Here is a 27,742-nt window from a genome sequence, read left to right as displayed (position 1 = left end):
AATTACTTTCTTTAGTATTTTTCAGAACACTATAAGCTTTAGCTAGCCAGTAACGTACATATTTAATTAAATTTTTTAATTAAGCATAATTTACTGAACATTCATATACATCTCAGGGCAAATAAATAAGTACATCATACTTTTAGACTAATTTGTTTGGTAAAAAGCAATACCATTATTATAATTGTTGTTACTCTTTTTTTTTTTAAGTATTAATTGAAATAAGTCAACGTTTACTTAATTTTTACTCTCTGGACTAAATAGTATTTTTGTATCCTAAAAAGTGTATTTTTAAAGTGGCTTAAAAATACAGTACCTACTGTAAATTGTAAAACCGAGTTCAATATGTAATAAGAAGTAATAATAAGAAAATACATTATATATTTTGGTATTATATTTTAATTGCACCTTTGATAAAGATAGGATTATTTTAAGGAGAATCAGATAATATTATGGAATAAAAAAGTGCAGGTATATAAATTATTGCTCGTAAGCAGCTGTATAATAGTTTTTTTTTATACATTTTACATATTATTAAAAAGAAAAGAAAATCAAACGAAAAATGCCTTACACAGAACGCAAAAATATCGTCTTAATGATAACAAAATCAATAAATCATGCGATTTGCATTTAAAATTGCACTTAGTCAGCCCAGATTATCCGAGAAAATTTTCATTTTCCCCTATAATTCCTTAATAATTATATAAAAAAATACATTTACATTTATATATGTACTAACAAATCGCTTTCAACATCAACAGTCCATAGATGATAAACTATATAATAATTAATAATTTATATAATATGTAATATAATACGAACAAAAATAAATACGGACAAAATATTATGTCTTTTGAGTAGAACTAATTGTTTAAAAAATTGGTAAGCTAGAAACGTCAATAAATTCTAATTAAATTAAATAAAATTTCAACAATATTTTTAAATCGCATTACTGCAGCAAACAAACTAATGAAAGATAACACAGAATCATATATAGAAAAAAAAACCAAATACGTGAAATGATAACTGCTAAAATTATTATAAGGCACTGGATGTAAATGTATAGTAAAACATAATATTTCGTAAACGCGTAACATTGAGCATCGGCCGACCAAAATATTACCATATTTTATCATTTATTTCTATTTATTCAATTTAATATAAAATATATTTAATGTATTCATAATAACAATGAATTTACATACATAAATTACAAAATAACCCTTAACGTTTACGAGATACATTAATAATATTATATTATAATAAATTCTTACAACAACAAAAAAAAGAACTAATACAAATGAATAACATACGCGAGAAAAAATATGGAATCATGTTAACAATATCATACCGAGTGTCCGTCGACGATTTAACACATTTTAGTTGTTTGTCTTGAGCTCGAGTTAAGACGCCGTGTATTATGTACAATTTATATTATATCATAACAAAACGAATAAATCGTCTCGATACACCACGTATAATATTATCATATTGTGTTTGTAGTATCGACTTAAAGACATAACAATACTGTTCGTACGACAAAAATGCGGTCCGATTGAACGCGAACGACGACTTCGGGAAGACGTTTAGAGGTGTCGTCTTGTTGACGGCCAAAGACTTCAAAATAGAGCTATTAATATGATGTCAGACTCGGCCTACAAACGTTGGCGTTTTGAATAATAATCGTTTACTTATCAATCGAATTCGCTGGTTCAAACAAATAATATAAACTAATGTCGTCGCCAATGCTGTAGCCGCGTCAGGATCCATAACAACATCGGCTGTTTATCACGATCCAACGTTAAAATACTGTTAGTGGACGGACGTTTGATGAAATTCAACAATAATAACAACAACACAACAACAACAAAACTAAGACGAGTGTCCTCCCATAGGGCTCGGGGTGGCTCTGCGGACGTGTGGTTGGGCCCCGTGACAGTGAGCGCAGTGCATGCAGACGGCGCAGTTTCCAAGTTTTTGAGCCAAAACCGCCCTGAACTTGAGAGCCGGACCCAACTTCATGTTCATGGTGCCGGTCAGGTGATCCTCGCTGAGCAGCGGCAGTGCTGTGCCGTCGATCGACTGATCTCGAAAACACTGCAAAAACAAAACAAAAACATGTTAATTATTTTGATGTCGTGTATTTTATTCTATGCGGGTACATTATAATATGTAATGATCATAATACACCTAACGCTTTCAATGTATATCTTGTGAACGCAAAAATTAGTTTAATATAAACAATGTATGGAACACACATGTACCAATTATTTTTTAATTAAACACTCGCTGTATACAATTTACATAAAATTATTTTAAACATATTTTCCCATCGTGTGTGGATACAAAATATATTATAATTCTGGTCTTAAGAGCAAATCGATTATATAACATAAAATTATTGATAAAAAAATAATAATGATGAAAATGTAGCTTTTTGCGTTACTTAAGATGATCTATCGTGAGAAAAATAAAATAAGACCACAAACAGCTAGAACGTAACGGAAAAGGTCTTAAATCTGTCGTATAATATGTTATTAGAGTACTATGTCTGCAAACTGTCTCTAAATTGAACGAGTTTCCCTTTTAAATCGTTTCAGTCCGCTTGCAATCAAAATAATGTTATAGTGCAGTTGTTCTATCCATTACAGCACGACGAGAGAGATCCGGATCATTTGATTTCCACTCTTCTCCTTTTGACATTATATTATTATTAAATTGCCCATTATAGTATAAATGTCATCGATGTAAGAAACCCGTGACCTTATTTTTGTTCATAATTTTCTCTAAATAATTGTACGTTCCCACGTGCGACACATAGTTTATAATGAACTAGCCAACCTTACGTAAGCGATGTAGCATTCAAATATCGTTAAGTGTTATCATTTACATATTTATATATGCAAACAGAAAGACTAAGAGGAGCATAGGGGTCTTGGCTATCTGGATCGTAACGTGTTCAAATATCGGTAACCTAATTGCATACAATATTTATAAATTTCAGTGTTCCAAAACAGCGTTTTTAAAAAGTATTAATCTCAGAAAATGAGTACATAACACTGTTTTTTAACAAATATAATAGCCAAAGATTCCTGTCTTGTTTAAGTTGACCATTATGACAACACGTCCCAAGACAACTATTTAGAACGTTCATGCATAGACAGATAAACTATTCTTTTGTTGTACAACTCAAAAATGTATTATACTTGGTTTTTTTTTGTTAATTACAAATAAAATATTGATTTTACTACCTCAATATTTTTCACAACATATTTTTTACAATACTGTTTAAAATAGGTTACGATTTGTTTGAAGAGAGTTGATTTAACATGACAAACGTAATTTAACAAAAATAATTTGCCCGTTTCTGGTTAGTGTGTAGAGTTTAAATCTAATGACGACATACATACAAATCGTTACGGTTAAAACACAAAAAATATTCTAAAAACAAATAAAAGAAATCTTTTGGATATTTTTAAATTTGTGTCACAGAGTAACTTATTTCAGTAACCGACCTCGTATGCCTTACGATTACCAATGAATTTTAAGTATAGTATTTTTTATGGTTTAGAAAAACGCAAATCTTACATGAACTCAAAATGGTTAGGGGGGGGGGAGTTAAGGAGCTAAGGCAAGGATATCGAGGTGAATTTGTACGACGAATTATGTTTTGAGATTTCAATCTGATAGGCGGGCACGACGTCCGTGCTCTATTTATCTATTATTACATCTGCAGACGTGTCCAGGCACAATGCACGCCACTATAAACACATATAATACGACGATGATCGGTCGCCGCGGTCACAGGAATAGCGTAGCTCACCGTTTATTATTATTATTATTATTATTATTATTATTGTTTGTTTGGTTTGCAAGTGGCGGCGGAGCGCGGTCGCTTCCTCGTCGACGTTGGCGGCGCGGCGGCGGTTGCTGCCGCTGCGACGGCCACGTCTCTCACGCGCCGGTGAAACCGTCAAGTCTGACCTTTAACACTGACCTCGCCGGGATCAAGGACTGCCGACCGGGCGTGCGTGGCCGTTGTGTGTCGTGTGTTTTCCTCAAAGTCGGACGTGCGCGCCCGTACGGAGGCGGCGGAGGAGGCGAAAAGGTGGAGGCCACATTCTTGGTTCAGCCCGCGGGGCCCCGAGGGCCACGGCTGCCGCCGCCGCCGCCGCAGCCGCTTGTTGCCGCGGTCGTCCCAATCAAAACCAGATCATCAACTGGTTGTTGTAATACTAGTCTTCGCCATAACCGCGTTGGCATTACATACCACCTGTATATAATATTCTTATGCAGCAGCGGCGCTCCCACCGTTTTGGCATCACCTATAAATTTGGACGTCGCTTGCTACCACTTTAATAATATTATATATCAATACAGTTACCGCGGTAGTAACTTTTTCCGCTGTAGAGGTTCAATATTATTCAGAAGCGTGAACGTTGACATGAAGATATCAAAAACCGGATTTTTTTCCCAATTATTATTTTTCCATCACACTATACTATGTAATAAATAAAATGATAATTTCGTATAGAACATAAAAAAAAATACCAGTATTTTATCGACTCCGGATAATATCAAAATGTTAGCAACGCACTAAAAGTATTTAAATACGAGTCGTATTATAGGTATTCGTGTTTTTCACACACCCAAAAAATTACTGTACATAAACAGGGTTTACAGTTGGGGAAAGTGTGTGTTTAACGTTTTACCCTTAAACAGTAATTATTTTTTACAAACAAATTAGTGAAAAAAATATTACGGAGTAATAAATATTTTAGGAGATTTTTTTATTTCCTACCACTCGTTTTTTGTTGTTATAGTTTCGTTTATTTTGTATTGATATAACACAGATGTTAACTGATAAAATTCAGTTATTATTCCAATTTTTCTGTTTATCAATTACTTTTTGGAGAAATAGTTCGCGCTTATCATTGTAAATGAGTTATATAAGTTTTTTAAGGTAGGTCAGCCTTAATTTTGCTCGATAATAATTATCATAAATTATGATTAAATTATAGTAATTATACAATTATGATTATTGTTTAAACATTTTTTAGTCTTGGTCGCGGTTCGCTCAGACAAAGTTTGACGGGAAACCGTAGGTTGTCGGAATAGGTACATATATGATGGTTTGTGGTGCCTGTCCGACAATGTCGGTACATAAAGCTGTTGTATAATAATAATAATATTATTACAGTAGGATATATCTAAATTCGAGTGGGCGGTCGTGGTAATAAACACGGTGTAATACAGTGTCTTAAACAATGGACTGTAAATTATTGTCACCCCGAAGAGGGCGCGCAGTAAAACGAACACCGCTGAAAGACTTTGGCGATTTTCCTATAATTATTATTGTATATTTTACTCGCAACACAATAATATGATAATTTACATCTGTCGATAAAAAAAAAATTAGCCATAATAAAAAATATCCTAACGGTATTCAGAGAACAGAAGGACAAATTATTCGATCATTAATTCCGGGAATACTCATTTTTTTATTTAATGTTTAAATAAACTAGTTGGAAAATGTGTTAATTGAATTTTGGCACAGGTAAATAATAATATCCTATAATATTTTAAGTTTGACTTATTAGTTAATATAAACTGATTAAATCGAATTCCTAATGAATTGCATATTTTTTTTTTTTTTTTTTATAATAAATAAAATAATATACTAAACAGTCACTCCCAAAAAATAACGTATTGTCACTCTCGACAATTAACAACAATAGCTGTTGGTCTTTGCACGTTAGACGTTAAAATCAAATCCGACGTTTTTCACGGTCTACGGTGTTGTGTACCACGCACGACCGCCTGGGTTGTGGTCAACTTTTTTTTAACGTTCCATGACGTTTCCCCTTGTTTTATTATTATCTATTTTATATATATATATATATCCGAGTCGGGCACTATACGATTATTTCGGTTTCTTTATATTCTTATTATTATTTTTTTTTTTTTTAAAGTTACATTGTTGTTATTTTTTTTTTTTTCTAACGACGTTACAAGACGGACACGGTCAGCAGGAAATGCCAGGACGCGCGCAACAACCCGTGAATCCACCGGACAGTGACGACTGAGAATTTTTCATACACAGCTATCTTATAATACAGTACCTCTATCTTCCCTTCTTCTACATAATAATAATTTTTCTTCGTGACCCCAGAACGACCCCGACGGCACGTAATTACACTGCCGGTGTACCCGCCGACTCCTCCTGGTCGTCGCCGTCGTACTCCCCGACAGATTACCGCCGACTATCGCCTCGTCACCCCGAAGCAAACCGAGTACAAACAACGCACAACCATAACGACCGTCGCCGCACCTGTATGTATATGTAAGTATATTGTAATATGCTTGGACGGTTCGGATGATCGCGTGCCGGCCCTGAAGCTATTGCCGTACCGGCTTGGACCGTGTAATTTTCGGTAACTGTTATTTTCCAGCACGATTTTGTCCGCGTGACAGCAGCCCCAACAGCTTTTTTTATATTGTATATATTTTTTTATCGTCTACCGAAAATCCGACCGGGTAGGAGACGGATCGCCCGTAAGCTAATGTAATTCTGTGATTTTTTTTTTACTTTTTTCAAATCATATTATCCTTGGGTATTGCGTGGTATACACTTTGAAGCTGTGTGCAGTGTGTGTATGACGGGCGACGGCATCTACCGTTGTAGTTTCTTCGACGTTTACCGATCAGGTGGTTTTCAGTGCCCCGGAGACAACGTAAATCTCGATCAACGGCACGAAATTATAATATTATTATCTTCTGGTGTGGCCACAAATATACCGTAATATATTATAACCGTATTGCGCTATTATAATAATGTCCAACTTCGGTCTGTTCGATAATATAAATGTCCATTTTGTTTTGGAACAACAATAATAATTTATTCGAATTTCCCCGGATACACCGCCAACGCGATCGATCGCTCGAGAAGTGGTTTTCTTCCGTCTTATATAATATTATTATACGTTTATAAGACGTTTTCTGTTCAACCTCATAATAAAAACACTATTAATTGACCGGAGAAACGGTCCGCGGGGCGTGAACGCGAATTTGGTTCAATTAATAGAAAAAAGATAATTTAATATACAGACAAGAATCGGTCCAGTTATACGGAGGAAATTGGCACTGTCGGATGACAATTACCTTCTGCTAACATGGTTGACCATTTGGGCCCAAGTAGGAACGTTGCACGGTTCGATACTCATCGTATGGTAAGAAAATAGCTTACTACAGTATCATTAAAATATAATCATGTTGGCAAGAACCATCAATGATTTCGCCATGTTCTATATTTTCAGGGTCAGAACTTGCAGCTGAATTCATCATACCGAGCCGTGTTATCGTTTGAACGCAAAGACAAAAATTATAGCGTCGTGCCCATTTAAGGAAAAACGGCGTACGTACACATTGCAGTGTGACGGGAATCTATAATATTATTATTTTAAAATTATGTATACACACGCTCACTTGCGCGCGCGGATAGTACATTATAATATTATATTATCCAACTAATATACTACGATAATTATTATTATTATTAGCAGCAGTAGTAGTAGGTTTTTTACGGCCAAGGGGTTCAAGGTTCTGATAGTCAGAGTTTTTCACGGTGTGGTAACCTTCGAGCAGCAAATAATAATAATAATAATAATATAGTAATCTCGGGCTCTTTGTGTGTCCGTCATCTGCTTGCTACCGAGTTCCACGCGGTGGACGATTTATGTATTGTTACGTTTCCAATGATGTTTTTCACGTGTTCCTCGTGCATTACTATATTATTACACGCTTTGGTCAATTTTTTTTTTTTACTATTATTATTTATATACATACAAACATTTTTTTCACAAATCGCAACGGACCTTGACGAATCCTTTGGTGGGGCGACGTTTGCTCGCATTCGTCTTGTGCGTGCGTGTGTGTGTATGTAGGTACATATAGGACTGGGGATTGCGACATTTTTTACATGTTATCCGGACAAATACATACATACATAGCACACACCGGTAACCGAGCACCGATCACGTCGAGTACACATAATATAATATTATTATATTCGTCTTAACGCTGCTGGCCGCAACGGATGTAGTAATATTATGTTTTATTCGTCTCGAATTACCCGCACGTGAAGAGCAAAAACCACACAACGAGGTAAAACAGAACGGATAAGCGCCAATGGTACACTCAACGGTGTCAAACCTTGTTCGCCAGGAGGGTTACAGCGAGGGTCGAGGTCGAAATACTCGAAAAGCGGTATCGAGAAAAAGCGTGGGCATAGCTCAACCCTGTGGGCGTCAGTTATGATTAAAAAAATAAGAAAAAGAAAAAAATTATCTCTCCTCGCCGACCCCGTTGACCCGAGATCTGGTTCTACCGCCGCCGCCGACGACCTCCGCGGGCACACCGACACGATCCGGTCACTCGGGGCAGCCGGCAGCCCACTATATGCGTTGTTTTACATGTATTTTTATTATCATATACCACTAGGCACTACATCATTAAATTAACAGTGTCTTTAGAGTATACCGCACGAAATATGTCGGAAAACCACTGTATAACCACTGTGTTATAAGTGCACTTTGTTGGGAGTCGAGTTTTGTTTAGATATATATACCTATAATAGCTGTATATACATTTATACATTTATAGTGTATAAATATTGGATAACACGTACTCGAGGTTTGACTGTTAGAACAGACTTGAAAGTAAAACGAAAATGTACATCTAGGCACATCTAATGTCCGGCGCACAATAACAAGAATAGACTATAATATTATATAAAATACTCGTAGTATAAAAAACAATATCAACATGATAATTAGGTACCCAGTAAACACTTACCTATTAATTATTGGCTATTTATCGTGAAACAAGTACGTATTAATATCTTATGTATGTACTAGTACTGTAATTTATACGAAAATTTGTTAAAACTGTATAGACCAAAATATATTATTATTTAATTTTAAGCTACCTTTTTTTCATTAATATGTTTTAGGAAACATACTAATTATAGTTTATTCTACAATATCATGGTCTTATAGTATTGTAATAATATATTCTATAACATGTATTTTTGTCGCAATAAAACTATATTATTTCGTTCCACTGTGCTGCGAGGATTTTTCATTATAATTTTTTATTGCTTTTCTAATAAAGTTCTGCGTGCCAAGACATAGGTACAACATTTATTTAAAACACATCCATATGTACCAACTAGTTAAACTCCTGTTACGTCTGATTAAATTTTAATATATCCTGTATCTAGGTACAGAGTATGTTGGAAAACTATTTTCACTTTTATCCTATACTAAATAATATAATTTAAAAAAGTATAAAAAGACACGCATGCGGTTAAAATAGGTATGTCATCAAGACAAGAAAAAAAACTTTTTAGTTCCAACTACCATGCGGAAAAATAATAACTTAACTATAGAAGACAAGTTGTCATTATGTTAATTATTACCACCATGGTTGGATTAAGTAATGCGCTTATTATAGGAGAAAACACGAGGGCTGCGACTAACGAGAGTGCGATTGGATCATAGTGCTTGGCCAACCGAAGAAAAAAATAATTCAATAATTCGACCTGTCGCATTTTATTAAATTTATATCATAATATATTCTAATAAATATTATATTAGTACAATATGATCCTATAAATATATTAAAAACTTTATTGCGAAACACAACAGAGCGAATTGCCCATTTATTGGGTGACCTTAGTGATGCATCATACTACAGTTCAATTTGAATAATTTAAATTAAAAATTAACAATCAACGATTAATTTCAAACTGATACACCCTAGGTGTGGGGGCAAATGGGATAGCCTACGTCGGGTGCCAATTTTAGAAGATATAGAAGAAGTTTCGGAGGCGTTACAAAAAGAGGTTTGGAAACTTGTCATGATCAGTACGACACTGGTTTCAAGTGTAAATAAACACTTGAAACTAACAGCTGTATACTATTAATTTATGTATTTATCAAAAGACAATATAATTCAACTATGTTTAGTGCATTTAAAGTCTGAAATTAATCTTTAAAGGAGTCAAGAATATTCTAAAAACTAGGGGCATACATCATAGTTCTATTGATAAATATATACATAAATTTGATTGGCTGACCCTAGTGCTGCCATTTTATTTTTATCGTTAAAAATGTCGATGGAGAGGGAGTAGTGGTGCAAAACCTATTATGTATTTTAATAGCCATATGGATGCCATACATGCTATGTACGTGTATACTAAAGAGGACAGTACAACGAACACATTGTACGCTGCGGCCTGTGTGTGAATGAATGATTTGGCACCGAAGCAGGTGTGGAACGGACGCCGCAATGAAAATGACAATAATAATAAAAAATTAATTTTTATTTTTTTTTAAGGCGCAGTGCTCGTTACTTGTTTAATAATAACATGGCAAAACGCCGCGATGACTTGTGACCCGTAAACGACCTTGCGCTACGGTGGGCGACCGTTTGTGTATAGTTAACGACCCGCACACCTGACTCGCTTCGGCCCGGCCCCTCTTATCTTATCTTATCCTATCCTGAGCTCCTTCCCGTTCACCGGCAACGCCGAGGACGACCGGGAGTTGACGACTGCAGCAGCGATCTGGATTAAAGCAGCTTTTGTAGTGTTTGTTAATGTGGGCCAACAGGTGTGCCCGACCCGACCGTGTGCGTTTACGATCGCGTCTTAAGGCGAACCGTCCCCCGAGGGAGTCACACGCCATCGCCGTTTTGCACGCGACCGCCAGTATTTCATCTGTAAACTCCCCCGCCCCCCTTGCCCTTTATCATTATGTCATAATATTCGCTGTAACTGTCGTGTGTTATGCTTGTCTATTGACAAGCGACAATAGGGAGATCGTGCAGAAAACGTCGACAGAGAAACCCCCCCCCTCCCGTTTGGACTGGCCGTACAGCAATGCGAAAACGACCACATGAAAGTGCATTTATAAATAGATCCGATAGATAGCTTTCCGTTGATCGTGAACAAAACTAAAGTCGCGTGTAGGACTACAGAAGCATTTGCGGTGTTCTGGATGTTTAATTATTATGGATGGTCATACGATTTAGTCAAAACACCGTTCGTTAAAAAAATTACCGTTAAACTTATAATGTTTGTTATAGTGAAATATTTAAATAAACCCTTAACCACAAAAATAATACTCTACAGCGTACGATGGTTTTTTTAATTTATTCTCATCTATGGATGACCAATCATTGCCGAGTATACTGTTTTACTAATTTTATTTAAACGTTATCATGGGGATTGAACAAAGAAAAAATGCATATTCAGTTGAGGGACGATTGATATGCTCCCTTGTTGGTCGTGACAAACGGTATTTCATTTTTATTTTAATATTGCAAATTAAATCTGGCTTAGAACGTAAGCAAGTTTGCACCAATATTATATTTAAAATTCATGTGTAGTAAAACTATAGTGTCTGGTATTGTATTATATATACATATATACGTAAGTATATATAGTTGGTGAAAAAGGTCACGGAGAATGAAAAAAATGATAAAATAGAATTCTGAGAAGTTGCTGCCAGAGATTTGATCCGCTCCCGAACGAATAGCGTCACGTTGCACGTCTTGTATACGATTTTTTCATTTATATGTTTTTTGAACAAATTTACATTAAAAAAAAAATCTCAAGCTTTAACCACATGCCATACATATTACAATTTTCTTTAGAAATACGGGATCGGTGCTTCTGGTCGTAACACAGAAAGTTAAGCGTAAGCGTATTCCACAAGTATTGTTATTTGTGTTACAAGGGAAAAGTCGAATTGCAAGATTGACGACCGAGAACTATCAGTCGTAGCGCGAGCCTATTACTGCACTTTTGGGAAAGTGTAAATGCGTAAAATGATTGTTGCCTACTTAAAACGCAATTTGTTTCGGCAATAAAATAAATTATCATTCCTATTATACGCCTCCGAGCGGTCATCAAACGTTTACACGATATTTTGTCGGCTATTCACGTCATCCTACTTATTTCTTAAAATGCAGAGATTTAATATTCTTTCACGAGCCAAACGACGCACCAGCGCCAATGGGGGAGAGTTCAACGACTGTAGTGGATTTCTGTTACTACCGGGTTTTGTTTTCCATTGATGTCCATCAGCAGCCGATTTGGTTTCGAAACGGTTCGGCCGCACATACCAGTCCGTCGGAATAGGTGAGATTGTAAAACATGCATTGTATTGGTGTTATTGTTATTATTGTATCGTCGATGACCTTAACACAGAAACCGCTTATGCCAAAACGTCCGGTGCAGTCTGTCGCCGGCTAAAATTAATGTTGCACGCCTATTGCCAAATTTCTTTTTTCACCGGCCGTCGCTCGCCCGACCGAATCGGAGTCGGGCAAGGTTTTTTTGTCTACTACACTTTGTTGTTAAAAATACAATGTGTCACACAAAATGTAGACCTCAAAACGACTTACAAATCAAACGCCCCGATACAATAATATATAATATAGATAATAATATAATATGTAATTAAATATATGCTGCGAAAGAAAGCTGGCTTATATCAGCTGTAATCGTAAGCAATCGGATATATTATGTTGCCTGCTAATAATACTTGCAGTATTGTTTTTGTATAATATATTGGTTTGAATAATAAGAGTGGTAATGATAGCGACAACTTAAGGTCGCTACGAACAATAAAAATAATATAGTAATAGCCGCAGTGTTCGAATGTTACTCGATCGTATTTACCAAGTCAAGGTAGAACCTAAGTAAGAACGAAAAGTCTATCACTAATGCAGAAATCATCTCTTTCGAAACTTTTCTTTTTTTGTTTCCACCAACCCTACAAGTATGTAATCGCTGACTCTCTCTTTCAATACGGCCCTTATCATCCCGGCTTATTTCCTTTGCTTTATATTATTGACACAACTCACGAATAATATAATATTTACTATACCTACTCATTTCTAGCTCTATTCAATATGGTTACTCCATGGGTCAGACATTTCGAGATGTTTATTTTGTGAATCAATCTACTCGAATTCAAAATTGCATCAACTACTAGCATCCAAGTATCCAAGCTCTCCGTATGTCATAAGCATTTTGTAATAATTTGTGATATTGACCTTTGTAATATTGAGCTGTCTACAATAATTGGTGTCACCAATAATCTGTTATGGGCTTTTCCATGTCTATAATAATGTAAGTTTCGTTTAATCTATTCTTTATGTATTTGAAATTAGAAACGTTGTCAAGTTATTGCATAAAATATGAGTGGCATTTGATCCTATTGGCGTGTATCCAAGTTGATTTTTCTGTACTCTTGTTTTAGTTTCCAATCCTATACCAAAGTATACTTTATCTGACTCTCGTTATCTCGGGTTGCCATGCAGATTCTATCGATTTTCCACGTTAGTCCATAATATAATGTCGTTTATTACTATATATTCTACATATTTTATGTGTGACCCGACAACGTGTCGCTTGAATTAAGATCAGAAGGACGATAGCTTCTTGTTTTTGGACGTCTGAAAACCGGCCGGCTTTTCGCAACACTTTCTACAAGCCAACAACAATAATTAATAATGATAATATTTAGACGTGCAGTCGACGGTGATAATTCGTTCCCGCAGTGTTCGGCGGTCGTACACAACATAATCAACCGCGACTGGCACACCACCCGCGGAGAACCGAAGACTCTTTTTTAAAATTGTTTATTTTAATTGAAAAATCAGTTTTCCAATCTGTCCGTCGCGTCGGCCCGGGATAATTACCTACACTAAATAACATAACCACGATAATGATGACCGTATATACACACGGCCGCGGCCGTCTCCTCGCGGTTCGTGACCTAAACTTATACCGCGGCACATGTAATAATATGTGTGCTCCACATACGGCGGTGTACATTATAGTACACAATATTTTATACATGCCTCGTGTCCGCAAAATAAGCCTCTCTCTCGCTCCAGTGTGCGTTTTAACTTTATGATCCAGATTTCTCGTGTAGTCCATTATAATATACACTGTCTTGTCGGGCCATTAGAACGTTAATCGTCCGGGATAATATGTTATCTGAGCGCGTTCTGCGAAATTACCGGCGTAACGGTGTAATTGAATAGTTTTGGATTTTCGTTTGGGGTAGGCGGCGAACGGCACGCGGCGAAGACCACCCTGACCGCAGTGTGTTATAATATGTATATTATATTATTAGGTGGTCGCCATGAACTCCCAAGTCAAGTGTACTGCCGAGCGATCGTGTCTCCTAAGACTTTGTCGTCGCGGTCGATACTCAAGAGTTAGATACCATCACATATCTGAAGTAATGTGATCCGGCGGTCGATCGAATCATTAGGTAAATTAGTTGGACGACGTTGTACAGCCCGCGATCTTCTTCGACTTATCCGATACAAGTTATAAATCGTCCGACCAAGCATTATCTCCCCACGAGTGGCTACCCGTCTCGATTTCTTCGTTCATTCAACACGCAAACTCCCTTATACTTGTTTTACTATTTCACTTTCATCCATAATTCCAACATTCCCAAACCATCGCCATCTAATTGAGAAATCAGATCACCATCTAATTTCGCTCATTTGGCATGCTGTTGGCACAATTTTTCAATTACTACCTTTTACTCATTCCTCGCTCGACACTTTCAATCATTTTCCAATAACAATGCGGTAGGGACTGAGGCGACAGAGTATCTTTGATCTTTTTATATTAAGCGTGCCGACACAAACAGAAAAATAACATTATGATTTTCAACACTTGGAAGGTATAATTTAAGATGTAACGAATTAATCGTTATCGTGTATTGTTGCCGTAGTCGACATGATGATTTATTTAATCATATTTTAACAATGGCCGTAAACGTCGGGATTTTTAAATTAATTTTTACACGAAAAGAGTGCCACGCCGAGGACAGAGACAAAGAGAAAAGAGCCAAACGCCTTATTATAGAAGGTAATTGATGTACGTCCAAGATAACCCATTTATAACAATACGCAATATAACATAAATTGAAATTATATAATTTAAAAAAAAAGAATAAAACAATATAACTAAACAGATTTGTACACACAAAACAGGTGGTGTATAAATAATTAGCATACATTAGTAAGTCGAGACTAGCAAATTACGCAAAAAAACTTGAATTTTGTTTTAACACAATATACACATTACACATACTTGTTTTATTTTTTTATAATTTTTTTTATTATTACATTATTCAAATAAGAGGTTCTGGCAGACATGGGTCTTTTATTTAAGTAGCCAGGCAAATAAGTTTAGAAAAATATGTATTTAAATATCGAGTTTATGGTAAAAAAAAAAACTATAAATTTATATTACAACAACGTTTCGTTATAACAAAAAAAAAATACCGTGTTCGTCTTAAACCAACTCGAAAGTATAATATAATACTCCATAGGTGTACATTGTATTCATACAATTGTTTTAACTAATCGAGGGCACGTTAAATTAATCTACATAATATTACAAGTCGGTGTTTAATATTTCTTATAATATATTCAACCAAAGTATGTTAATCGTTATTGTTAATCGTTTATAATTAAGAAGCCTTCGTGAAAATTAATAATTTACTTATAATAATTGTAAATAAACAATTGGCACATGAATAAGTTATAAGAGTAAAAATATTAACATAAATTGTAATTTTTATAACTACTATTACAATTTTCTCAATAACATACGGTGTTAACACACCCGAATAGTAAAAACCCCAAATAGTGATAGTATATTATTCGAATACATTTGATCACATTATAACGATGATTAAATCGTTTGGCCGTTGGCGTTCGGTTTTCGTACGATAATAATTTATTATCGTCTCGCCTACAGCCTCGCAGTTTTCTCTCAGTTGTCGGTCCAGTGCAAAGTTATTATACATTGTGCATGTGTAGGTACGCCAAATTAACGGTGGGCCGCCTGTATAAAGTTGTCAATTAATCAATATACCGCGACGGGATTTGAAATTATAAACAGATACATCAACGGCGGCGGTGGAGGCGGTGAAATCCTCGGGCAAACGATGATGTTATTACACGGGTAAGATGGTCGATGTCGCGCCGGCTATGACCCCCCGCAGCCGACCGACCAGGAAGCCCCCTACTATCCCACCCGCCGAATACAAAAAAACCAACGCTGACCTAACCCGCGCGATTGAGCTGTATCCGGCCAATACGATGATGATAACGACAACTACTATGACGCGAATTTACAACCGCTGCGGGTAATTGGCAATTAATATTGTTTTCTTATAATAATTTTTTTTTCGCACCCGACCGGCGGATATTGGATTTACGACACGATGCGACCGGCAATTATCTCCGATCACGAACCGGGTCCCCCCTCGTCTTATCTTGAGCATACAACACGCATTAATAATTAGCTGTGCATGGACCGTCGAGATGAGCGACTTAAGTAGGTACACCTTCTTGTCGATGTGGATCTGACGGTTTGGACGACTTCAACGGTATGGCACGTTACTGGCCTGCATCAGCACGACAAGCCGAACATTAATTATTTTTATTGCCATAATTATGTTGTCAGTGAATGTAAAAACACTCGTTCGATGGTGTTCAATAAATACTGTCGAACCAAATGAAAATGTTAAGGTGGACACGTGTGGCGTGACGGAAACAGATAAAATGTGTAAAAAAAAAAAAAACAACCAGAGAAAATTGGTTTAAGTGGTTTATGAGTACGCTATACCGGAGGAATGGAGTCGAGACGTGTAAGAGGCTCAAAAACGGACGGTTATAATGTAAGTGTGTAAATATGGGTAATACAATTATTAAATTATGGAAATAATTAATGTGCATCAAAAACAATCATAGTAGAGTTTAGAGTGGCCGACTCCAAATAGATGAGAGTTATAGTACAAGGTAAATTCTCTATCCTTAGACTTTTATGAATATCTAATCAATTATACCACTCAAAAAGTATAACCTAGTTGAAACGAAGTGATGCGAGCCACCAAGAGGGTACAAAAAAAAATTGTTAAAATACCATTTTTGTTTTTTGATACAGTATCTTTTATGAATGTAACTTTTTTCTATATACCTGCATTAGTTTTACATATTTTTCCATAAATTACATTTTTTTTTCATTGACCATAAAAACGCATTAAACATACATTTTTCGTTTTTCTCTCGTGTAAAAATGTATTATCCAAGAAATCGTTATTCTTTGCTGTGGTAGATTTTGAAGACGGACAAAGTTCATTTCTCTCTCTGAGCTTTTCGAGGTTTTATATTCCAATAAAATCTTTCGCTCGTATATTAACATAAGATCATGAACATCAAAGTGTATAACTCGAGAAACCAACTTCGATGATGGGTGCCAAATAAGCATCACGGGTGCACTCGAATTCCGTCGGCAGTGTCAATATTGTATACATGCACGATTTATTATAGTCTTTTCATTGTTGCACGGTCAAGTCTAAGGAATGTTAATGCACTATGGCCGAATAATATATTAGCTGATGTCGTGTGTACTGTGTGAAGCCGTTTTGGAAGTCGGCAAACGTTTTTATTTCCGTCGTGACTTCGATGGCGCGAGCAACACAAAGAGGTGCACCTGTACTACAGTGAGTCCGTTTCTTATACCATTACGAATCCAAAATATTTAATGACTACATTAACAACCCAACCAAAACTCGAACGTGACATCACGGCGGCGTCCGTGCGATTATTAAGGGATCATACAAGTAGGTGTATAATTTCAACAAACTGACTATATTCCCAAGTATAGGAATTTATAGGACTAGTTAAATAATAATAATAATAATAGTAGGTCAATACTCGCCGCCGGAACAGAATAGTAGACTCGTTGAGAACAAAACATTTTTATATACGAGGCCGTCATGAAATTATTCATTTCATTATGTTTATATGATGTTTGTATCTAGGGCAGTAATTTCTTTAAATTGTTTAGTTAGGGTAGATCTCCTTATTTCTACTAATTAAAACTGGTTGTTAAATTGCGGACCAACCGGATAAATAATAACAAATTCCGTTTCCCACCGAACCGCTAATTTGTTGATTAGCAGACGTGTTATACTAATATTATATTATTAAGCCTCTGACTGGCGCTACCAAATTATCTATGTTTACTTCATTATCCTAAGGCCCAGTTAAAAGTTAAACTAGTCAATCGCATTACCATACAAGTATTTTACCATTTCAAGTTTTCCAAAACTAGTAATTAGATGATGAAAATTTACAATTACAAGCTGTTCGGATCACTGTATCCCTGTGGTATGAAAAATGATACCATAGCTCATGGATAACTATTGATAATCATATAAATTAATTAAAAATTAAAATAATTTTCTATCTGATCAAATTGTGAATCTAAATCTTTCTCGAATCAACTTTCGCGCACACAAAATTTCATAAAAATCTGTCCAGCCGTTCAGGAGGAGTTTGAATACTTACACACGGACAGAAGAAATGTATATATATAAAATTTAAGGCTCTGTAATTACATTCACTATTATTCAAAATAATCGTATCAAAATTATTCAATTTCGGACTTTGAAATTACAGTTACCATATTCCTAATACTGTTATACGGTTTTGGAAATAATCTGTACATACAAGTATGTATATATACAAGTATGTATATACCTGTACAAACAAGTGATCTGGGCCATCTTATTTAGAATGTAGATTATAAATATACGTGTAAATGTACAGACGCCGCCTCTTAAGTGTTGGGAATGTCACCGGCTTCGCGTCACCGTCCTTGTCAACCGCGGTCGAAGAAAAAGTGGCAAAACTAGGTTGTATTATTATCATAGACTTTTTAATAGTTTTCTCTAGCCGATTGACCTCGCGCCCTATATATATATATATATAATTTATACTGTAACGCGGTACGGTGACCTTTCACTGGGCATTTATTAAAAAAAAATACATGCGTGCCTGCAACAGACGAGTCCGACCGACTGCAGCTCGTGTAAATCTGGAGCAACACAAACAGCTGGGCCTATCGGAGCACGAAAATCGACCGTTTTGCAACTGGCAACTGTCTCCAGGTTAGACTTCTTCTGTAGGCGACACACGGCCGTTTCAAGTAATAATAATAGTGTAACAACCGTCGTGACGGTCTCGTAAAAAAAAAAAAGAAAAGTTTATTATATTGTGCTCGTTATGATAATAATAATATGTGGATCACTATATCGCGGTTGTTAAATCTTCATTGGCCGCATGAACGTGTCATCATTTAATAATAATAATATGCCCGTGGCCTGTGTAAGTATATCAAAAGTACAACACTGCGGTCGTCCACGTTTTTTGCGAAACCCTACCGGATCGTTGTGCAACGACTATATTATAAGTCATAGCGCCTACCTAGGTACTATATAACATGTATAATATCATAAGTCTCTGCCTATCTAATAATTATTGTAGGCCGTCTTCAGACGAGTCACGGTACATGGACTCGAAACTCGTCAACGTTCAACGTGAACTCTATATTATTATTATGATAATGAGCGTATCTTGGGCAACAAAAAAAAACACACACACACGATTTATTCCGTTTTTGTTGTACGACTGAGATTTGTTAAGATTCGCAAACACCTGGTAATAGTCATGGTAGGTACTAACTACTAGGTGTGTTTAACTACAAAAGTTATACTATAATACTTGTTGGTATGAAGACAGATGAACAGTACAATTAATATTTTAATAAAAGAACACCAAACCCGAATAACACCACAATTATAAATTTGTTAAGTCATCGAATACTTCAAGGAAGGACTAATATTCACATTTCGGTTTGATTATTACATAAGTCAATAAAAAGTTTACCAACAAATAACTTTAGCTTTTCTAGAAACTCGAGTGAGAGCTGTGTTGATTATAATATAAAAACTATTTTCAATGACCTTATTATCAACACCGGCCAAGACCGAATGTACACGAAGCACTTAACTCTCGATAGTGCCCATAAAAATGTTCCTCCGTGTCAATAATAGATAGATATTATGATACCATGTACACTGTACGGCTTTAAATTGATCATTCCAGGAAATTTGCCAACGCCAGACGACTTAATAAATAATATGAGGTGTGTTCCGGCGTTCGATTTCATAATGTATACACTAGATAAATTGATGGCGTTCGCGTGGCAAAAATGTCGTACCTGCTACAAATTAGATGTTTATGGAAAACCTATAACGATGCGTCCCACGCGCTATTTACGTATAACATAGCAGAGACCGGATTAAGTTGTAAATCGGTCTGTTGCAGTGATCCGGTATTTACTACCATATCATAAGCGTGGGTTTTAAACGAATGCGGAACGACACACTGCAAACAATCTATGACTCAAAAGAAAATACACCGATATTGTGTTAAATGTCGATAGAGTTTATCAGAAAGGCAAAGACTTAGAATAAATCCGAGATTGTATACTTAATATCGACTGAACGCGACGGTTTTTGGTTTAGAGAAGATGCGTTGGGGTAGAATAATCGTTTGCTTATACTGGATCAATAATAGGAAACAAATGGAGCATATCATACAAAATTACGTTTTTAATACATTAGTACTAGCTCTATCGAGGTGTAGGACTAGGGTGGCCGACCCCATGTAGTTGGAAGGTAAGGCGAAGATAAAGAAGAAGAAGAATACATTAGTACACATATTTTTACTTAATTTGGAAGTTTTTAATTATATGAAACGTAAATGTGTTATAATTTAAATACTCGTTTGTTTTTTCTAAAAAATAAAAATGTTTACAATTACCCTTTCCAATAACCCTATCTAAATCCAAATACTATCGACGCCACTGAATTATATACGGCTAATTTTTCAATAATACTGTACCTAATATTGAGCATTTTGAAAAATATAGGATTGTGTAATATAGGATGTTACAATGTCGTGAGAAAAAAATGGTTATTGGGTTTAAAATTTTAATTAATATTGTTAAATTGGAAATTATTTTTGAGGCATATTTTTTTGCATTTAGTTTTTTTACTCTTAAGACTCAAAATCATATTTTTATACTTTATCTAGTTATTAAGAGAAAAACGACTTAGATACTAAATAATTAATCACTTATCGATGACGCTTTATTTAGGCATCAATATAATTAATATTTTTTGTATTATTAATACAAACTAAATTTACCTGCGTGTATTCGGCGCACAGATCGATGGTTCCCACAAAGTCGCACACGTCGTCCACTGTCCAGGCGGACACTGTTGACTTTTCGGCTGCGTTCGGGCACGTCTGCCTGTCCGTGGACGACGCCGTGGTTGTCGTGGCCGCGGCCGCGGAACAGGACGAGACGCACGGCAGCGTCCGGTTGGCGGCTGCCTGGCACGCGGCCGATGGCGGTTTGGCCGCGGGCTTGACCGGTTTGGGTGACACGCTACCCAGCCGCTTTCCATTGCCGCCGGCCGCCTTTTCCCGGGATTTTTGCAGCGCCAGGTTGAATGCGGGTATGTTGAGAAACGTGTCGGCGAACGTACCGGCACCGTCCCATGGACCCATGCCGGGAACGATGGTCTTCCGAGACTTTTTGCAAGGACTGGACGACGACGACAAGTCCAGCGGATTCTGTTCCGAGGCAGCTTGATGGTTGGACGACGAAGACGACGACGAGCACGGTCGCTTCGTGCCACCACCGCCGCCACCAGTTTTGCTCATGAACGCGTCGAACTGCGACGAACGCACCATGGACAATAGGGCTTGGGTGGACGACATGTCCATCATTGGCGGAAACATTGGCACGTTGGTGCCCGGAATAGTGGGTGTGACGAACGGGAATCCCGGATTCAGCAGGCTGTCACCGTGATCTTTGCCGGTCGCCGAGAGTAGGCCTAGATGCAGGCCGTTCCGCGAAGGCAAGTATCTACAAAGAAAATATTTCATTAGAATTTTAACAAATCCACTGTGACCGAATTTTTACAGGTATCGAACACATTTTTTTTAATACAAATTACAATATATTTTTAATGGCATTTCAATGAAGTGAAACATTTAAAAATATTACATCAAAAGTGACTTAATTAATAAAGTTAATTTTGTTTTTTCTTAGCTCACGTCACATTTGTATGGAATAAGATAAAACATAACTTGATACTGATGTTTTCTAGTAATGTACAAAATTATACAAGAGGCATGCAAAAAGTGAAAGTTTAATGCGGCGTTTGCAGAGGATATATATATATATATATGTAGTTTAGTGGATAAGAGTATAAAAGCGCGTTAAGAGTAAATTAAAACCTAATATGTAGTGAAACGCATTGAAGAGAAATGAATCGAGATCAGGTAGGTGAGTAAGTAGAAAACGAATCATATACTTAGAGCTGTTTGCGTTTTGATAATGAGCTAGGGCTAAAGTCGGATACGGAAAACCAGTTATTTTCGGAGGCCAAGTGGTAAAATTAATTGAGAAATTTATTCGGGATATGTTATGCAAGTGAAGAAGATTAAAACGTATGGGCGACTAAATCACATTGTTTGTTGTGCCTTTTAATAGACGGGGGAATCGCTAATATGACGGTCGAAATGAAATGATTTGATGTGAAGACCCGTTAGAGAATTCCGCCGAGGCGTCGATTTGTTTTTTTTTAATTTATCTTTATATAATTAAATAGCGAGCATCGGTCTAAGCTTTGGGTTCACGGTCGTGTACATCTTCTTCTTAGCTTGGCGTGAAAAAAAAATATATAAAAATCACGACCGCTCTTTTTAAATCGATGGTTTTAAATCAAGTTATTTATAAGAAGTTATGGATAAATATATTATAATATACATATATATATATATAATTTTTTTATTTGTCCGCGATCACACGCGTTTAATGAATAACGATTACCGTTTAAACGGCGGCCAATATGTCCGAAGCGATTATATATCTATATATATCTATTTTTTATTCCGTGAGCATTATTATAGCCGTCGCGTTACATTATACAGCCAATACGTCTTATGTGTACACGGAACAGGTGTGTACCTCGCGCTCGCGAGCGCGTGATTACAAGGCGGCATGGAAGTGTTATAATGATATAGGCGACGATAATCACACGGGGGCAAAATTATTCTCCATATACAACGAGACGTGCCACAGCCATTTCGTGAGAATGCCACTGCCAAGTCTCCGCGGTACGAGTACTTAGGGTACGCACCACGTGTGTGCGTTGTGTGGTAAGACTTAAAAGCGTAATTACTGAGTGTGGACGTCACGCCGTCAATTTATTAAGAACTGCAGTAAAACTGATCAATACGCCAAGCCAAGCTAGGCCGTAAACGAGCTTTTTAACTTTCTTTATAGTTATTAGCGAAATGCGAAATACATGTATATTGACGGTTGACAATAATGGGGTATTTGGTCCGACATGTATCACACGGTAAGCAAATACTTAAATATATTGATAAATTTAACTAGGTTCTTAATGATAAATAATAACGAAGCCATAGAATCATAGGATAATTTATTATGAAAAGTGCGCTTATCATACAAAAAAAAAAAAAAAACGTAAAGACAATAAATGAAATCGTGAAATAATCATTATTTTACTTTCTGTAAAAAATTACAAGACCAGTATACACAGCAAAAACATATAAAAAAGATAGTTTTCAACATAATATCGTTTATGAAAAAATGTCTACTAATACTTTCCCAAACACATACAACTTAATGCATGAACTATTTAAAAAATATTAAACGTTTAGTCGTTACACCTAAATATTTCTCAACAAAAAGGGAACAATACGTGAACTGTTTTCTAACCGCCAAACCATCGGTTATGCTCAATTTGTATTCTGTAGTTTTCGGTTTTGTCTCTTGGACAGCCGAGATGACAAATGTAGAATTACACGTGCAAAAAGAAGCTTTTACGTGAAACCAGGTTTCTCTCCAGAGGTTGGAACGGCCCATCTATGATAAGCTGCACGTGTGTACTTGGTCGGACCCGAAGTGTACCACCATGCCTTTCTTGGGTCGTTATAATATGCACCGACTTAAACGCCGTCGCGGAATGAACGCGTTCTTGTTATTATTATTATTATTATTATTAAATCTTGCTCAGCTGACCGCTGAGAATGGCCGATATTAAATGCATGGTCGCCGGAGTAAATAAGATGGTAAATTATATTATTACGCCGCCATACGAAGCGCACGAGGTCGTGACAGTACGGTAATAATAACAATATTATTATATTTTATTTTATTATTATTATTTTTTTACTTTGTCTAATGAGCCGGACATCGCGTACAGCAGCGGCGGCGGCGCCTTAAACGCACACAACCGGCCAATTAGGCACAAGTTCACACGGGCAAACCTTTGCGGATTTCACGTACCCAGGAAGCGGCCACTGTTCGGCCAAACCCACGGCGGCTTACGGTACCACTTGGCTCCCATCGCAATAATAATAATAATACCTACTGTTATTATTGTACGATGTTACAATGCGTTTCGATAGCCAGGCAAAATGTCAGCGTGAAAGTTAATTTTTTGCCCAATTTCGCGCAGGATATTGTCTACCGTGTAATTGTCTGGGCAATACAACCGCTTTCCTGTCGTCTTCGCTGTAGTTATGTGTTATTTCACTATGGTGCAACAGCTACCGTACTGAATATGAATGTCATCCTGCCCATAAACAATGCATATTGTATTTTTGTGCGCTATGATAGGAACTCCGAGTTAATTTCAATAGCCATACACATATAAGTATGCGCTATTCACATGACAATCCCCCGTTTAAATGGCCTGTGATATAGGACAATAGTATATATTAAAGTTGGGCATTTGACATTAAGCATAAACTACGGATTGAAGGCTGACGGAGTCATTTTTGTATTTTGTAATTATGTTTATTCATTTAAAAAAAAAACACTCCGCTCGCTCTTAAATTAAATCTCACGAATATTATGCAATACTTGGAAAACTTGTGTTTTTACAATTTTTACAACACCGACTATTACACTTGCGGTTGATGTACAAAAATAGTGAGTATGTACGCCAACAGTATTTTTTTTTCTTTACAAGTTTTACTCGAATAAACCTATTTCATTGCCGCGGGAAAATATATTATGCTTATCAGTTTTGTTCATCAAGCGTTTATTTGCTCGTAAACATCGTTTAATTACCATAGCTCGTGCTTTCCACTATACCATAGGCGTCGTGCGAGTTAAACCGATGCGAAAATTGCCTATTACTTTTAATGTTCGATTGTTAACCGCAAATTCGAGTAAATACATAAATACATTTAATACATATATATCGGTACATTTATTATTACGGATAATATTCAGTGTATAGGTTTTTTTCTATCCGCCTATATTCTACTCTACATTAAAAACCTAGTTAACCTTCAATTTCTATAATACAGTGTAATACAACCATTATAATAAGCTATTATAAACTTATATTTTTAAAAACAACTTGGCGATGGCGTAATGTACAATTGAACAAGTACACGATTTTCCAAAAAGCATTACAAGCAAGACTTGAGCAAAATGTAATCAAAAGACGATCGATCATTGACAACCAAAACAAATCGATTACCGCACTAATTATTAGAATAACGCCAAACTCTGATTACAAGTCCATACTAGATTTCATTTCACTTTTCTTTTAAGTATAAAATAATACATGTTTTTTAGTATTTTTTAGATTCGTGATTTATACAGGGTGATATGCATAAATTATGATATTATATAATATGCACACAATATAAGTTCGAGATGGACTCACTCGTTGGGATTGGCGTTTTGATATTTGGCGGCCAGGCTGCGTATCAGGTCGCTGCAGTTTCGGTTAAGCGGGTTTGGCGCTGGACTGGCCACACGGTCGGCGGCGGCCGCCGAACCGGGCGGCGTGCCGGGATACGAAGACGACGGCGTGCCGCTGCGGGACGACGCCGAGTCGCCCGCCGCCGCCGGACTCAACCTCTCCGTTTTCACGTCGGCGGCCGCCACTTTATTGTTGTTGTTGTTAGTGTTAGACGTGTTGTTGTTGACGGGGTGTTCGATCTGCATACCGGCGATCCCCGGACGGCGGCTCTTCGACAAACCGAACGCGTCGATGTCTCTTTTGATGTCCACTGTAAACAAACAATAACAATCAAAAACCATTAAAGACTTTCATAGCTATATGTTTATTTTTTGTTATAAATGCACAGAAATCAAACTATTTAACTTGACTTTTTCGCCTTAACCCATCGCAAAAAATAACGCCATATTGACGACCCTTTGACAGAAGCCAATAATAGAAATCTAAACTTATAACACTTTTAAAGGGAGTCAAGTCATAATCTATTGCATAGTTATGCGGTAGTGTAACAAGTATATTTTTTATGAACATGAATTTTTGATTTGATAAACAATTAACACGGTCTCCTGTAGAGAAAAAATGTTGATTTTTGGCTTACACATCTTTATGCATAATGTGTATGTAGATATCTATCGATATACATAACTGAGTTTCTCAAAAACTGTATTCATGTTTCATATTTTAACACAAAGTCGAATATCCGCTAATCGAATATGATCACATTGTTGTTTAACATTTTAACGTTTACTAGCGCCTATTTTATTGACCCTTTTTTACAATTATTATTGATGTAATGATGTATTTTTATCTCGGGGGAAGATCTGATGTGTATTAAATGAGAGTGATCAACTCGACAATGTATTGTCACAATTTTTGTCCGAATTCATCTTGGAACGCTGCAGATGTTTATATAATATGGTGCCCGGCACTCAATTAAGCGCATAGTGCCTGCAAATCTTAACCCACAGATTCACTATTTCAAGAAAAAGCTAATTATATATTTTTTAAATATCACTTCAAAAAAAAAAAATAAGTTCCGAGATTTTGTGGATAACTTTTTTTTTTTGTTTGGGTCAGATTGGTTCTGAAATACGACAGCCGTTGACAGGGGCGACACGCACGTCGTTCGGTTCCCGTGCAAGATGTAGCTTGTGTCATGTTGTCTTATGATTTTGATCGGTTCACACGAACGTCGATAGAGTATATTAATTTATTATTATTTTTTTTGGCACCGCGTTCGTGTGTGAACACTATGACGAAAACCCTACCAGTCTGTTATAGTGTGTCTATTATCTACCACCTACGCCTTAGCTATACACCAACGGTTTTTCGTCTGTTCACGCTCTTTCGCCTGCTCTGGCGATTTTCTACATTGGATTTGGGCCAACCGATCGTCGTTTATGCCGAACACCCTATTATAACGCTGTATTATAATACAGTCTACAGATAACGCGCATGCATATCTAAATAGAATAGTGGAGCGTATCAAACGACTTAAATAGTGAAAAAAAAAATAGTTAGGTTCGCTGAAATAACACCGCTAGAATTAATCGAAACCGTGCCAATACCGTTACAGTATAATATTATTGTTATTATTGGTTTCAAATTACCTTTCTTATCATTGACACTATAACAGTCTATTTATACTCATCACAATAATAAACAGTCGTGTAATTGTTTTATTATTGGTCATAAATTATAATACAACAGTTAAAAGCGAATGTAATGCCTATAATATAATTAAATAACAATGACATGGAAATATTTTAACGCCAGCCATCATAGTGTCATACCGATACAGCAAAAGCTTACCTATTAGTGTTTCAAAATGTTATCGAAAAGTTTGTTAGTATTTATAATGGGTAGCCGATGACACTCGCTATAGGCTTGGCAGTAAACACACTTAAACTGACGTTTAC

General features: G+C 36.3%; 1 protein-coding gene across 1 annotated transcript in view; it reads right to left on the bottom strand.

Moving 5' to 3' along the window:
- Nucleotides 1-519: 519 nt before the first annotated feature.
- The window catches only part of LOC126845057 (uncharacterized), a 40,610-nt gene continuing 13,387 nt past the window's right edge, over nt 520-27,742 (bottom strand). The window contains exons 2-4 of the mRNA XM_050583622.1: nt 25,746-26,094; nt 21,169-21,895; nt 520-2,097 (exon numbers count right to left, since the gene is read on the bottom strand). Coding sequence (XP_050439579.1) covers nt 1,873-2,097; nt 21,169-21,895; nt 25,746-26,094 — 1,301 coding nt within the window. The 3' untranslated portion in view covers nt 520-1,872. The remainder of the gene's footprint in view (nt 2,098-21,168; nt 21,896-25,745; nt 26,095-27,742) is intronic.

The sequence above is a fragment of the Adelges cooleyi genome, unplaced genomic scaffold, assembly GCF_023614345.1.
Source record: "Adelges cooleyi isolate 19-005CV unplaced genomic scaffold, UGA_ACOO_1.1 ACOO_flye_CR_arks_rails_tigmint_CR_PRNA_108, whole genome shotgun sequence".
Taxonomy (NCBI): Eukaryota; Metazoa; Arthropoda; class Insecta; order Hemiptera; family Adelgidae; genus Adelges; species Adelges cooleyi.
The sequence above is the reverse complement of the archived record's forward strand: the minus strand, read 5'-3'. Positions and strand labels throughout refer to the sequence as shown.